This window comes from Phaenicophaeus curvirostris, chromosome 12 (genome assembly GCF_032191515.1).
Source record: "Phaenicophaeus curvirostris isolate KB17595 chromosome 12, BPBGC_Pcur_1.0, whole genome shotgun sequence".
Lineage (NCBI taxonomy): Eukaryota > Metazoa > Chordata > Aves > Cuculiformes > Cuculidae > Phaenicophaeus > Phaenicophaeus curvirostris.
The window spans coordinates 19918567-19933949 of record NC_091403.1 but is presented as its reverse complement, the minus strand read 5'-3'; the positions used below and the strand labels follow the sequence as shown (position 1 = coordinate 19933949).

The 15383-nt window shown below is 45.1% G+C and overlaps 1 protein-coding gene across 2 annotated transcripts in view; it reads left to right on the top strand.

Moving 5' to 3' along the window:
- Positions 1-15383, top strand: part of BBS4 (Bardet-Biedl syndrome 4) — a 37945-nt gene that overhangs the window by 15809 nt on the left and 6753 nt on the right. For both annotated transcript variants that reach the window (XM_069866477.1, XM_069866476.1), the window contains 10 exons: positions 3366-3429; positions 4214-4325; positions 4923-4995; positions 6901-6954; positions 8750-8877; positions 10597-10651; positions 12090-12158; positions 13402-13554; positions 13689-13860; positions 14806-14875. In XM_069866477.1, coding sequence (XP_069722578.1) covers positions 3366-3429; positions 4214-4325; positions 4923-4995; positions 6901-6954; positions 8750-8877; positions 10597-10651; positions 12090-12158; positions 13402-13554; positions 13689-13860; positions 14806-14875 — 950 coding nt within the window. The remainder of the gene's footprint in view (positions 1-3365; positions 3430-4213; positions 4326-4922; positions 4996-6900; positions 6955-8749; positions 8878-10596; positions 10652-12089; positions 12159-13401; positions 13555-13688; positions 13861-14805; positions 14876-15383) is intronic.

Here is a 15383-nt window from a genome sequence, read left to right as displayed (position 1 = left end):
CATTTGGTGGATAGCTTGGAAGTGCTTGTTTGCTTTGGAATTGTAACAGTGAGTGGATTAAGGAAACAGCAAATCAATTAAATGGCACGTTTTCATGACAAAATGAACATGTGAGCTTGAAGACGGTGTGCCAGTGGGCAGAAGGAGGGGAATAAGAGGTGCCTTTCTGTTTCTGTATGTGCAAAGAAAATCTGAAAGTACTTTTTCCCTTCTGAAACACCAGGGTTCGTCAGGACTTGTCCCTCTCTGCTGGAGAACTCCTGGGGGTGCTTATGAAAGTGGCGGGCTGGAGGAAATTAATTTGGCTTTCAATTAATGGAGCTGGAGGGTTGTATCAGTAGCACAGTGATTTCCTCTCAGATCTTGGTTTACACAGAAGATGAACTAGCAATCTAAATAGAAAGTTGTTTCCCTTTTCTGTTGGTCTGACTGTGGGGTTTTTGGTCTCTGATTGTGTACGCTTACTGATTCTGTGACGTGATGTAGAATCAGAGTGCAGAAAAAGCTGTACAGCTCAGGAAAACAGGAAAAAAACAAGGGGATGATACAATGGCAACGTTGACTTCTCCATGTCTTCATCAGTCATGTAAGCAAGCAAAATATGGGGAAAAATGGAGAGAAAACAGCTAGTACTCTTTTTAACTTGGCAGGCCAGTTTTAAAGTAGCTGTCACAGTGAAAGGCAGCAAAGTCTTTCCTCAGGGCTCACAAACCAGAGCTTTTGCAGTGAAGTTGGAAGAGTTTGGCACCAGACCATAGCAGGTTACATCACATACGTCCTTTTGCCCAGATGTGACAGGATGTGTGTCCAAAGGCTGGGATTTGTCCCAAAGAATACAGGAACCTCAGCAAGTGAGGATGCTTCTTCAGTCACTGAGCAGTGACAGGTGCATCCAAAAGGCAATTCATCTCTTCGGTGGGCTGGGCTGCCCTCTGGTAGTCACTGTCTCTCTGCCGCTGTGGAGCTATGGATCTAATCTGGATGCCTCATGTGCTTGTTCTTGTATGGGATAAGCAGAGACAGTCCCAAACATGCTATTTGGGGCCAATACCTTCAAAAATAAAAGAGATACTCATTGTGAATGCCTTGATTTCAGTATAGTTTCGGCATTCATTGAAATCCATTAATTTTTTTCTTAAGACTCAACTAAAAAATGAGTGAGTTGTGATGATGTTGATTTTGGCCTGAATCCTGCTAGACCCTCTTTGCCACGCAGTGCTTTGAAATACCTCCTCTCTAACACATCTTTAAAAGCTCCCATGTTTGTAAATGACAAAATGAAAAAAAATGAAACAAAAGACAAGAGTTTGCTGACCAACATCAGCTCCCCAGAGGGAAGACTTTAAGTTGATTTGGATCCTTATAGTGCTGCTCCTATGTCTTATTTTGGTGTGGCCAAGCTTTTGACAGATTTTGGTGCTTGTGAGAGATGAATAACGCTGGCTGTTTGGTTTGCCTCTTCCCTTACCTGAGAAATGCAAGGCAAACGTTGCCCGGAGCCTGCAGCTGCAGCATCCCCTGTGATCACACAGGCAGAGGGGAGTGGAGCGACAAGCCCTGCTAGGCAGTGATCATCAGTCAGTTCTTGCTCTTTGCTTGCAAAGCCAATGAACGATGTATTCTGCTTGCTGCATTAATGCCAGCCTTGCCCTTTAACTGTTTTTCACAACGGAAATCTTCCACATCTCTTATGTGCAAGGAAGAAATTATTAAAATTACCAGATGCTTTTAATTAATTAAAATCACTCATGTGGGTTGGTCTCCTGCCAGTATGTCTTAATTCTGTCGACAAGTTAAATAAACTTGAGAGCAAAAGCTGGGATTACAGATCATATTTCTCAGCCCAAGGCCTTTTGCTATGGGATTTTTTAGGGCTTATGGAATTAATCAGATCTCTAAAAGATAGCTCTCTGTTGCCCTCTCTTGCTCTGAGAAACTGGTTTTATGCAGATGGAGCAATAGAGAGCATCCATGTTCCAGAGGTGCCTTGTTATGTCTGAGGTGCCTGTCCTGTAATGATGTACTTTGTAAAGCATGAGATATTGGCAGATACGGACCTGAGGGGCAGAGCAGTGCAGTCTTGTTCTTCCTTTTCCTTCCCCTCCTTAGTCTCTTTTTACGAGTGAGGACTCTCAACAGTGACCCTCCTTGCCTTCACCCCACTTTCCTCGCATATGCTAGGTTCAGTTTTCTTCTTGTTTTCAGGTCCCTCATTTGTATCTGTCTCAGAGGCAGGGGATGCTGGTGCTGATCATGCACTCAACAGAGCTGCCAGATGAGCACCAGGTTTGTTGCCAGCCCAGAAACCTTTCTTTCTTCCCTTTGTTCCTTCCACCTCCGAGCAAAAGAGGAGTCTGGGAACAGAAATGATGTGTTCATTTCATAGCCACAGTGCTCATCCTCCCAAAGGTCGCGCTCTGTGGCCAGTTTTATAGTTTTGGGTCATGTGTGACTATGGAATATGGATCTGCACCTGACACTGCCAGCTGCGTGAATGCAGCCAGCAAGAATTTACATTTTTATCAGGTTTTTTTTTCCCCTTCCTTTTTCCACATACTCATAGTTTGTTCATTTGGCTTTCATTGACTCAGCTACGGTTCCGATTCAATTTATTTCTTCACAAAGGGCCTAAGAGTAGAGACCCTTATCAGCAAAGGATGCTTTCCAAGATTCCTTGTGTCATTTTCCTCAGGTAGTGTCTAATTATCTTTGGTAATAGGAAGGAAGGGAGAAATACTGAAAAGGGCTGCAGTGTTCCTGGTGCAGGGCTCTTCACACATGACGACGAGCTTGCTCTCTTCTGTGCACTCTTGTAGTTGTCCCAGACGCAGTCTAGTGCCTCTCCTGTCTGTGGGGTTGTGGTTTCTGTAACTGAACCTGTGTAATTAGCTTTGTTAAAATGTTACAAGTTTACAACTTCTATAGCATTTTCCTGTAGTATATGGCAGCAATTAGCTATTAGTTCTGTGTCGATATTGACTTCTCCAAGCACAGATTCTGAGTCAACAAATTTTGTAGCTCTCACATCCTGTGTGACCACTGGTGCTGCCACGTGAGGAAGAACTGTCTCCATTAACCTGGTGCATGATGTTCTAATTCAAGTTATTGTGGAGTGTTCTGCAATAAGCACAGATACAACGCAGCCATAGGTAGCATTCTCCAAATCAAAGTTGCAGAAGATATTTGGTCAGTTGGAAATTAATTTTCTTCCGTAGGGAATGCTTTTATTAAAGTATTTGAAGAGTTTATATTCTTCTGAAGGCTGCCGTGCTGCAGTTTACTAATGGGGTGACAGTGGAGCAGCTAACGGGCTCTTTGATGAGTGAGACCATGTTTGGTACGTACTCTGCACTTTGTCATTTCAGGCTGTCATCAAAGAGCAGCTCCGGGAGTCCAATGGGCTGTGTGAATATGCAGTCTACGTTCAAGGTATGTCACAGGAGGCTTCAAAGTCTGAATTCTGCTAAAGCAAATCACTTTTGATTTTGATTTGAGATCAAAATTTTGATTTGAGAGACAGTGAACTACAGGGGACACACATGGTAGAAACATAAAATTCAGATATTAAAAATATTTGGCTTCCTTTCCATTTGCTAGGTCTAGTTTTGAAGTTTGTGATTTTCACGTGGATTGGCAAATTGAGTTTTCTGGTTTGTCCGTACTGGTGAGCTTGTCACCGCTTCTTCCTTGGACTGTGGGCTCTTGGCCTTCAGTGTGTTTGGTGCGTGTTTGGGCTGTGTGTTTGGTTGTGTTGCAGATTGTGTTGCTTTCTGCTTGAGCTGCCTGCCTCAGGTGTCTGTTGCTTTACTGTTTCTTTTAAGGATGGTCGTCTTCTTCCTCTCCTGCTGTCTGTCCACTAAAAAATGTGTCCCAAAACTTGACGTTGCAATTCAAAGCACTGTGTTGGGGGGCTGCTGAGATTTGCTGGTCAAGGACAAACTGCAGCCGGCGGAAGTGAGGAGAGGGAGAAATCCAGGCTGCATCTTAACGAGCAGGGTTTAGAACAGCCTTTATTCTGAAGAACAGAAGCTTTTCCCTTTGTATACATTGTCATCCTGCCCTCAGCCACAGCTTCTGCCTGCGGTTGCTGCAGGAGGGGTGAGAGCAGATAAGCGTTGTTACATCTGTACTCCCCCTTCTTTCCCCTCTGCCAGAGTGGCACATTTTTCCTGCAGATAATGGACTAATTTGCCTGATATCTGTTGTCTTACAGCTTTGATATTTCGCTTGGAGGGGAAAATTCAAGAATCTCTTGAACTTTTCCAGACATGTTCCATTCTGAACCCTCGAAGTGCTGACAACCTCAAGCAGGTGGCTCGATCGCTGTGAGTGGTGTTTTATTGTTTCCCTTTGATGTGCCACCCAGGACCTTCCACGTTTTGTTTTTTCTCCCAGGCATCAAGCGAAATCCCAGGCTGCTTAATTCCAAACATGCTTCCTCCTTATCAACACTTGTGTTGGCTTCCGGAAGCGTAGGCTACCCTTAAAAGCAGGATCTCTTATCTGCCTAGCTGCCATTGTGTTTTCTTTTAATTTGTGCTTTAAGCAAAGAGGTAACGCACAGATTTCTAGCTCGAGCATTAAGGGTCCTGGTTTGAGCTGTGTAAACGTGCCCTACAGACCTCTTTCTGTTTCTGGGTGTCTGGTTAGATTACCTGTCTCTTTCCTTGGAGACAAAGGCAGGCTGCAGAGCCTGTGGGTTTGTTTCTTGCATCTCCAGGAATGTCAAGCAGAGCCTCTCCACGATTGATGACCTTGGCCCCGAAAGGGAGCAGCTCCCAGGCTGTATTATCTCTGAGACTGTGAACTTCTCAGGGCTTCCTGTGCAGGTGGAGAATGACATTTCTCACTGGTAAAGGTGACAGTGATTGCACAGCAGGGTTTCAGAGCAAGAAAAAATAAACGCTGAAATGCTTTCACAGGTTTCTTCTGGGGAAACACAAGGCGGCTATTGAAGTGTACAACGAAGCAGCAAAACTCGATGAAAAGGACTGGGTAAGTGTTGCACGGAGTTGCAGTTGATTGTAGGTTGCAGTTGTATCTGCGGTTTTATGAAGACAGCTGCAAACTTGTTCCAAGCAGCACTGAGCTGATGCTGCCTGTGGTCTGAGCAGAGGAGGAGCTGCAGGAGAGGCATTCCCTAGCACAGGTGAGCCTCTGCAGCACCTGATTCGGCTCACAGGAGCAAGGCATCATTTCTACCTGCAAAATCCCACCTCTTGTCATGGGACAGTGTGTCGTATGACATGTTTGAGCTGTGCAGAGTCTTAGTATTAACACAGCTGTATGTGGTACATAGAGCTAAATTAAATTCAAGGTAGGAAAATATGGGAAGTGGCTCCCTGTTCGGAAATCCTCAGTTATCGTTAAAACTTTCTTCGGTAATTGGGAATCCTTTTGTAGTGCAAAAGAGCATTGAGAGAGGTCGCCCTCAGACGAGCTGAGAGGGTTACTTGTTACCTACCAGGCATTACCTGTTTTGGCAAAATGTAGGCTGATAACTACAGGAACAATAATTAAATTAGCTCTTCTGTAGAGGAAGACCGAAAATGAAGGAAGAGCATTGCAAAAGGAAACATTTTGACAGAATCATTCAGGTTGGAAAAGGCCATTAAGATTATCAAGTCCAACTGTAAACCTCACACTGCTAAGTTCACCACTAAACCGTACTCCTAAGCAACAGGGAGTGAGAGGAGAGAGGGAGTGAGAGTGAGAGGAGAGAGGATATCTTGCAGTTAGCTGTGGGCAGCCGTCTGCAGGGACTGTGCTGTGTGCAGACATGTTGTTTCTAGGATAGATTTGCTACATGTTATGTCATTCCCTAAGACGTCAGACACTCACTGACTTTAGCTGTGCTTTTGGTGCTCAGTACATCTGAAATTCAGGCTCGATACAAGGGTGTTTTATTCACCTTATCTTGTGCCAGACAACTCCTAAACTTTTTGTGCCATGGGTCTTCTTTCAAGCCTGCATTCCCTAGCTAACTAAGCTACCTGCAGTTTGCTTGGTTTGCCCGTAACCCTATTTACAGGGCAGCAGGCAGAATTCAGCGGGTATTTGGATGAGTTATTTCCCATAGCTGGCTCAGCACTGGAGGCAGCGCCAGGCTATGCTCTTCCCTTGCACTCTCGTTCTGCAAGCCGCAGTAACTAGATGTTACCAACTTATTTCTGTTCTCCGCAGCTGGAAAGACTGTGTGGAGGAAAATACCATTCTAAGAGGGTTAATGAGGAAATAAGAGGGTTTCTTCATAAAGGTCAAGACTGTTTAAACTGATGAAGCAGTGAAATGCTCACCAGAATAGAAGCAAGGGATTGGTGGACCTTGTTTTTCAACTCCCCAAGATGTGCCGGTGTGAGGAAGGTGTACATAGCTTATCTGTTAAACTGTTGGTGATGGATTGGAGACACAATTGTTCCCTGCAGTGTCACCAGACTGTTTAAGGGTCTGTAAGCACCTTCTGGTGCTTGACTTCTATTTTGGAAAATAAGGCACGTCTCCAAGTTTTGTCTGGCTGGGTGCAGCCTGATGACTGTGTGGGTAGCTTGAGAGCCACCCATAAGAGCACCTTACTGGGCTGCAGGGACCTCCCTGGGAACTGTCACATCTCAGTGAAGAAATCAGTCTTTGCCTCTTTTTCTCTGGAGAGGCCATCTTTATTTCTGTGATTTTTGTCTCAGTGGCCCTTAGTCTGTTGTGTACAGTCACACTTGAGCTCTGCAGGCTCCTGGAGCAACTTGAATTTACAGGTTTATTTGACCTACAAAGCAAGAAGGGAGTGGGCAGGCACAGAGATCTCCTCGCCCAGGCCAGTGGTGACTCAGCACTGATGGATTATTTAGTGTGTGTCTCAAATCTCGTGCCGATTTGGTGTGGAGATATCACTGTGTTCTTTTACAGGAGATCAGCCACAACCTGGGTGTGTGCTACATGTACCTGAAACACTTCAACAAGGTAATGCAAATGCTCATCTTATCCACCCGGCAAATAGGAAGCAGCGTTTCCAGAAATCTCACTCTCTCTGGTAGTTTGAAGTGGGTCGTTTGCAGTGATAGGTATCAAGGAAGTTTTACCTTCAGTGTTTGTTTCTGGGAACAAAAGTTTGTGAGCTCTGTATAATTCCATGTGCGTGTTGAGTTAGTTTGAGTCCGCTGCAAGTCAGTGCAGTCGGATTGAAGTGGAAGCCAGGTTAGCCTGGTTGCTGTCCAGAAGGCTTCTCTGAACCATTTTTTTTCAGACAGCATTTCTGTTTTTAAAAGTAGTGTTTGGGAAACCCCAAAGAGCTGCCTCAAACTAGACAGAAAAACAGCTCTGCTCCAATGAGAGCTGCTTCTGTTTCCAAGCATTTCAAAACCAGAGCCATAAACACTGCTGGTTTTGTGAGGAGCAGCAGTTTGTAGAGCATGGCAGCTCCTCCTTGAGGGAAGAGGTGTGATGGTAAAGACCCAAAGTGTTTCCCCAGCGTACAGCTCAAACTGCAGCACCTCGTACAGAGGGTTTCCGAAGGAAAAATTGCTGCCCTTGGGTCTGACAGGACTCAGCGAGACCAGTTGTGAGCCTGGTTTGCTGGACATGCAGCAGACACCTGTTTTCCTCCATGGAAAGGGTTTGCTTCTGTGTCTGAAGCTTCTTCACACCAAGCCTGGAGCAAAAGTCAGGAAAGAACATAGCTGCAGTGTGGGCAGCACTAACTTTGAGCGTTGTGTCTAGTAAAGAGCTTCTTGGAAGCTTGAAATGGAGTTTTGTTCTGAGGTCTGAGCATGCCATGCACAGCTCTCCACTTAACCTTCCCCTAGGTGCTTGTGGTGAGCACGGAGCTGTGTCTGATCCTGTGGAGCTACTTTGTAAGGGGAAAAAACTGCATTTAGAAAACTTTTGCTCCCAGTTTGGACCAGCTATTCCTTTTTCTGGTGGAGTGCTGGTGCCCTTGCAGCCCACCCTTGCTATGTTCCCAGTTTGAAGCATCACTGTAAAGCCAGAAGCTCTGGTGTATACCTGAGATTTGTTCAGTAATGCTTCCAGAGTGGAACCTGCTGACTTCTCAGCTTTTCCCTACATTTGAGATGTACCAGTCACCCTGGGCAGCAGTACTTCCATGAGGACGTCTAAAACATAACAATACCCTTGGGGATGGCCGTGTCTTCAGTAGCTGCTGGTAACAAGTATCGCATATTGCAGAATTCCATTACTTTGTGAGCATTTCTATCTCTAATATATCAGTTGTTCAGAGACAGCAAACATATTGTGCTGTCCTGCTGGATAGGCCTGAATACATGAGAGGAAGATACGCTCAGAGTGTTTCCTCTTGGAGGGGATCAGTGTGGGCCTTACAAGAGCTGATTCACTCCTCTTGTTCCCTTGGAAATCCATGCTTATTGTTTGAATAAGCATTTCATTGAAGAATAAACTGTAATGTACTTGTGAGCAAACCTGGAGATCCCCTCAAACCAAACAGATTCAAATACAAGAACAGGCCTGTGCTCCTCTCCTCCTTCGGAGGTCATTGCCTCTTGGCTTGGCTTGAGCTCTCCATGTTGCCTTTTTCTGTCCCTAAAAGCATGTGGCTCATGATGCATAACTCATTTCAGCAATTAGCTGGGCTGGGTTTTGCTGGCAGTGTTCCCTGAGCTCAGGGGTGTTAGTAGATCACTTCGCTAGCTGCTGTGGGTTGCCCATGGGCTGTTGCTTCACTGAGGTCTCTGTAATTGCTTACTGGTTTTTGGTTTATTCTCTGTGGTTGTGTGTTTAGGCACGAGACCAGCTCAACCATGCCCTGGAGCTCAACAGGCACGATCTGACTTACATGATGCTGGGGAAGATTCATCTGCTGGAGGGGCAGACGAATAAAGCCATTGAAGTCTATAAGAAAGCTGTAGAGTAAGAATACGTCCCTTTTTCTATCTGCCCACGTCCCGTCCTATGCCAAGAGAAATTTGATTGGTGTCCCAGATCTGAACTGGGGACATGATTAGAAAGCCAATGGTAATTATAGTGTCTCTGTGCGAAGCTGGCACTTTGAGGCTCTTCAGTCGTCTCTGCTCTCAGCTGCAGTCCTCCTTCTGCTGACAGCGTGTCAGGGATGAAGGAGATATTTGAAGGTCTGCCAAAAGAGAGGGGGAAACCAAATGGACAGAGATGCCTGGGAGCAAATCTACCCAAAACTGACTTCATAAATCACAAGAGTTTACCTACCAAAAACATCTGCCCCGGGGAGGCTTTCCAACCCTGATTGTCCCTCAAAAATCAGTTTGCGGTGTTTCACAAACTGTTTTCATTGGAGTGATTTGCATTTGAAAACAGGTGAGGGGGCAGACTAGAGACAGGTTGGTGTGCGGTGACTTTTTCCTATCCCATCACAGTTTCTCAGTACCGATCTCTCTTGTTTTAGGGCATTCCTGAGCATCTCATTTACCAGTGCTTTTGAAACGTAGTTTTATAATGGAGGGAATGGCTGCTTTCTGTCAGTATAATGGGTTGGGTAGGCATTTGGACTAATCTAGAATGTTTATTATGTCAGTAATCCTTGCTAAGCATCTTACCAGGTTTATGTATCTTGCCTCAGTGCTCCCCTGCTCTCCCTTCTGCCTCACTCCCATTTGTTTCTCTTTTTCTTGTTCTCATCTGCCCGTTACGTTGTGCCTGCTGTTTCCACTCTGGTCATTGCTCTGTGTTTATGCTCTGTCAGGCACAGGCGGTTTTGTCCAGGTTGAGGTTTAAAGGTGCCACTGTGAGTGTGCATATCAGATTTCTTCAGTCTTGACAGCAGAGAATTGAAATCTTGCTTCTGCTAAGGTGCATCAGGCCACAAATGCAGTGTCTTTTTCTGCCTTTTCATTATTGTTGTTCTCATCCTATTTATGTCTTTGAAAGCTACTGGGAACGGTGTTGCTTTCAAAAGGATTCACACTGTTGCTGTGTGAACCTCATGCTAGCAGTGAAGGGCTGGGAGCTGTGTACAGTAATTGAAGGCCCTTGGGATGTGCATTTTTGAGCCTCTCTGTGCTGAAAGGAGCGGTGTGAGTGGCCAGGGATACGTGAGCCTGGAGAGCCTGTCTGAGCGCTCTGGTCTGCGGGCTGCAATGCAGCGCGAAGCCGTGGTGAGCGGTCTGCAGCTGGACTGCGAAACCAGGGTTGTAATCTTTTTACAGGGTGAATTAAAAGTCTGACAATGCCTGTATGCAGGATCCATCAGAAAGCTGAGGATTGCCTGTCCTACATGGCCCAAGAGGCTTGGGGTGGATTTACAGAGTGGTTTGGAGGAGGCGATGGAAAATCCCGTTTTGTATTTCCAGGTCACTGCTGCAGACTCTCTTTGAAGCTTAGCAAACCCACATTATCTTCTTATGCCTCCAGATCTATTTCACAGAGCTGTGTTGACTTCCCTTTTATATCTAGAAGACATTTGGAAAGCTCAAGTGTAATATTGTTCAAAGGCAGTCCCCACCGTGGCAATTATTCTAATATTTGCATTTAGCAGTAACAGTTAATGTCCGACAGTGATACTGGTGTGATGGAGCATCCTATTGCCGTGTTCCATTTTGTACCTGTTCTAGAAGAGCTAATAAACAGTGCTGTGCTCTGGCTCTTGTATTACAGGTTTTCTCCAGAAAACACAGACCTCCTTACGACACTGGGGATCCTTTACTTGCAGGTACTTAAAACGAATAGCTGTTACATAAATTTACTTTCAAAATGACGAAGGGTTTTTTTTTTTAATAGAGTTTATTTCTATCCACCTTCCTATGACTTGCACAATTCTCTGTAAAGGCTGCATTCGACATGACAGAGCGTGCTTTTCTGCAGCTTCTTTTTCCCTTTTGCTGCTAAAAGCAAGTTAATTTCCTGGACCTCAGCCAAAGCAGGAATTCTGTTTGGCAACTGCCCTAATTCTGTTATAAATCCTCCAAGTATAACAAAACATGACTAGCGATTACCTTGTTTCTGGAGCCAGAGTCTAGCAAGTTATTTTCCAACAAAAGAGCTATGAAATTGTTAATGTTAATGCACCATAGCAGAAAATAGGAATAAATTTAAATAACAAAGGCATGCTTAGCACTTGGGTCTGTAAAATATATAGGGAAGACCATCTGATTATTCCAAAAGTAAGCGTCCCAAAGAATGAACAAGTAAAGAAGAATAGGCAGTAGTGTCCGAAAGGATTGATGTCTAGAAAGCTTGCACCAAGTACCTATTTGGAAAGATCTTTAGGCATTTCCCTGATCATTGAGACGCTTGAGAATAAAACGTAGATCTCAAAAAACATTACCTTACTCTAGAGGCAGGGAAATTCAGTAGGAACCTTGGATATCTTAAGTGGATATGTGTGGATTTAGAAAGAATATGACATGGAAGGGGGATCTGTAAGATGATAGTAGCTTGAGTAAAGCATTTGCCCTGTGAATTTAGTGCCCAGGTCTCTGCTGTGATTTATTTGTTTGATTTGTCGTATCTCTGGATAGATACTCTCCTTCAGGAGTTTAAAGATGCTTCTACAGCCTTCCCACTGGCTATTAATCACTGAAATCACTGGACACTGATGCATCCTGGTACAATTCTGGCACAACTCAATTGAAAACAGTATTATCTAAGTGATTCTAAGCAGTCAAGTGCCTGTGTAGGGACACAGTCGTGCCCACTAACACTTGCTGTCTTTTAGAAGACAAGGAGAGACTTCTACCCATGAAAAGAATACCCTAGGGAGTGACAAAATTGTGGCGAGGGAATTGAGGATGTGCAGAGTGGTGATTTGTAGTCTCTTTACTGGAAGCGAGGAAGGAGCAGAGGAATATCAACCCAGAGCTCACTCCTGTGTAGAAATGTCAGAACACAAACTATATGGAAACCTGTGTTTGGGTCTGAACAGTCAATCCAGCTTAGCAAAATCCATTTTTAGAATTCGTTTTATAAATTATCCAAGAAGAATGTGTGTGCACAATGGGAGCTCTGCAAAATTCACTTTTCTGAATCTTTGTTTTAATGGAATCAGAAATTTTGGTGCCCATAAAGCACGTGTTGTTGTTCTTAACCACTCCTAAATTTCTGATTGAACTATTCCTGAATTTCTGATGCTCATTTGCTTCTTTCCTCAGCATGGGGATCACCAGAAGGCTTTTGAACACCTTGGAAACGCGCTCACTTATGACCCAGGCAACTACAAGGTATTGTGAGAAGTGGAAATGTACCGGCTGAATGATGACGAGACACCTCTTAAGGCTAATTCCAGTATCAGCGCTTTGCCATCTGTATCCAGGGTCCTACCTGGAGAGGCTCAAAAGTGTCCTGTCCAGAATTTGTTTCTCTGAAATACATTTCTGGGATCTTCCCGTGGGCAGGGAGCTGGATGTGTGTGGAGTCAGGGAAAGGCAGGGAGGCGGCATATGGGATGTTAAATTGATCCCTTTGGTTTTTAAGCTGAAGTTGCACACCAATTAAAGAAAATGGAGTTTGCTTTGTAAGGAAAACGTTCTAGACATTGTTGCAGAAACCCCAGGAGCCGTGCCTGGGTTCCTGTGACTCCTAGGCACAGAGCACAGATACAAGTGTGCTCTGTTATATAGTTCTCCCAGCACTAATAACCCTGTCTGTGCTTCCAGCTGTTGGGTACAAATAGGACTTTTCTTGGCTCCAGCCTGGAAAGCCGAGCTTGGCATCTGGTTTCATTCCTGGTTGTGAAACTGCTTCCCTTTTTAGGCATGTAGCTTCCTTTCTCTATGCCTCTTTTTCCTTCTGTACGATGCTAGTGAGGTAGAGTATTGAAATGTGTGGTTGACAAATGATACATGAATGCAAGCTGAAGGTTATTGTGAAAACACCTTTACACTTACAAATTCTCCTTGTCACAGTGAAATATTGTAAAGCACTAAACTAGTGTGGTTTAAATATAGTGTGTTGCAATCACTTGCTTTTTTCCCCCCCTGCATATTTCCATTAATTTGCAGTATCAGCCAGGCAGTGTGAACCAGGGTGGCTTTGCTGCATATGTCTCTTTTGTGTATGTTTTACTCTCCGTTAGCTTCTGCCAGCATTATTTGTATCTGCACTTGTTACTAAAAAGAAACTAGTAGTGCATAGATCTTTTCAGAGACTCAGACTCTAGAAAGAACTGCTGTCACCCCAGAACTTACCCTAAATATTGTTATGCTGCAATATTTCTGAGATGGTTTTGACTGAGTTGGTGCAGGAACTCACCTTATTTACCCTGACTTCTGCTACATGTTGGGAGATTCTGGAGAACCCATCTGCTTCCCACTGTTGGTCTCGGCAGCCCCTAGAAGAAGAAGCCTGAATAAGTGAAATGGTTGCTCTTGAGATGGTTTTAGTTTATTGATTTTGTCCTGTTGTCTTCTCGCTGTGCCGGGGAAGTGCAGTTCCTCAGCTGGTCACTCTTGTCTTCTCCCAAAGGCGACCTTGGCGGCTGGCAGCATGATGCAGGCTCACGGCGATTTTGACGTTGCCCTCTCCAAATACAAGGTGGTAGCCAGCAGTGTGCCTGAAAGCTCCCCGCTGTGGAACAACATTGGGATGTGCTTCTTCGGGAAGAAGAAATATGTAGCAGTAAGTATCTGATCTCCTTCCTTTTTTCATTTGTAGCTAACTTCATGGAAGAACAAGATTCCTCTTGTGGCAGAGAGAGAGGAGGTCTGTTCTGAGTGGGCTGTGTTACAGCACACTTATTCCTGTTTTTGAAGGCTGTCAGTTGCCTGAAGCGGGCAAACTACTTGGCTCCCTTGGACTGGAAGATTTTGTACAATTTGGGCTTAGTCCACCTCACGATGCAGCAATACGCTTCTGCGTTCCACTTCCTCAATGCTGCCATCACCTACCAGCCCAAGATGGGAGAGCTGTATATGCTTCTTGCAGGTATGCAGTGCTCTATTATCCAGCTTCAGGGGGTATCCAGGATATCCAGCTTAGTGGATGTAACAAGAGAGAGAGAAAGTTTGGGCAGAAGTAAACAAATATTGGTCACAGGCTGTGCAAAGGAGCAGTTCTCCAGTAGGTCACTGATCAGTATAAAGTGATCTCGGCTCTGGTGAGATCTCACCTGGAGTCCTGTGTTCAGATCTCGAGTCCTCAGCACAGGAGGGATGTGGATCTGTTGAAGTGAGTCCAGAGGAGGCCGCAAAGATGATCTGAGGGCTGGAGAACCTCCTGTACAAGGGCAGGCTGAGAGAGCAGATTCCAGTACAGAAAGGGGCTCCAGGAAAGCTGGGGAGGGGCTCTTGATCAGGGAGTGCTGGGATAGGACCAGAGGGAATGGTTCTCAGCTGAGAGAGGAGAGACTGAGATGGGATCTTGGGAAAAAATGTTTTTCTGTGAGGGTGGGGAGGCCCTGGTCCAGGTTGCCCAGAGCAGTGGTGGCTGCCCCATCCCTGGAGGTGTTCAAGGCCGATCTGGATGTGGCTTTGAGCCCCCTGATCCAATGGAACTGGATGGACTTTAAGGTCCCTTCCAACCCAAACCATTCCATGATGCTAGGTCTGAATGATCTATTCTCTCTGTGGTGAATAGGAAGGTTAGATTGCAGTCAGACTGAGATTAAATATTAGAAAAGCGTTTTTGCAGGTAAGAGTTTGTGTTTAGATTGTCTAAGGAGAGAGTGTATTTCCAGCACTGGACATTTCTGGGGTCGAGTGAGACAGATACTTGTCAGAAGTGACATTAACAATGCTGGGTTAATGCTGGCAGCAGCCCAGACAACGGTGCCAGCACCTCTGTATTTTAAGGTGTGATGACATTCAGAACTGTCCTAGGAACGAAGTCCTTGTGGAGCCAACCTATATGTGTACGTTTTGCTTTGTACAGTTGCTCTGACCAACCTTGAAGACATTGAGAATGCAAAACGTTCCTACGAGCAAGCTGCGTTGCTGGACAAGTAAGTCCTCGTTGCAGCTGTCAGTTGTTTGATTGCACTGCTTTGCCTCCCTCACTGGTTTCTTTTCTTTGTCTCTCTCTCCACTTTGACCATAAAGGGTTTGCCTTTGCATACCTTAAAGATGTCTCAGTCCACTTAGTCATGAATTTGTGTGCTTTGATCAAAGAGGAGGAGCAGAAATTTAGCTCTACAGCTTTGCCTAAATGTTTGTTGTGATGCTGCAGCTGCACAGTTTTAGGAAAATAAAACCTACTCTAAGCAAAAATGAATGCAAGCTGCCAGGGACTGCTGGGAGGAACATCCAGACTCCATTAGGCTTGTTCAGCCGACATGCTGTATATTTTAGACAGTTCTGGTGTGGCTGAATCCCTGTTCCCACAGGCTTTCTCTGCTGGCGTGTTAGGAACTGTTTGGCTGGCATGAAGACAGCCATATGGGTCTCCATTGCCACAAATACTTTTACAGCCGTGCTGTGGCGTTTGGCCTGGCTGCTTTGCCGGGGTCTGAA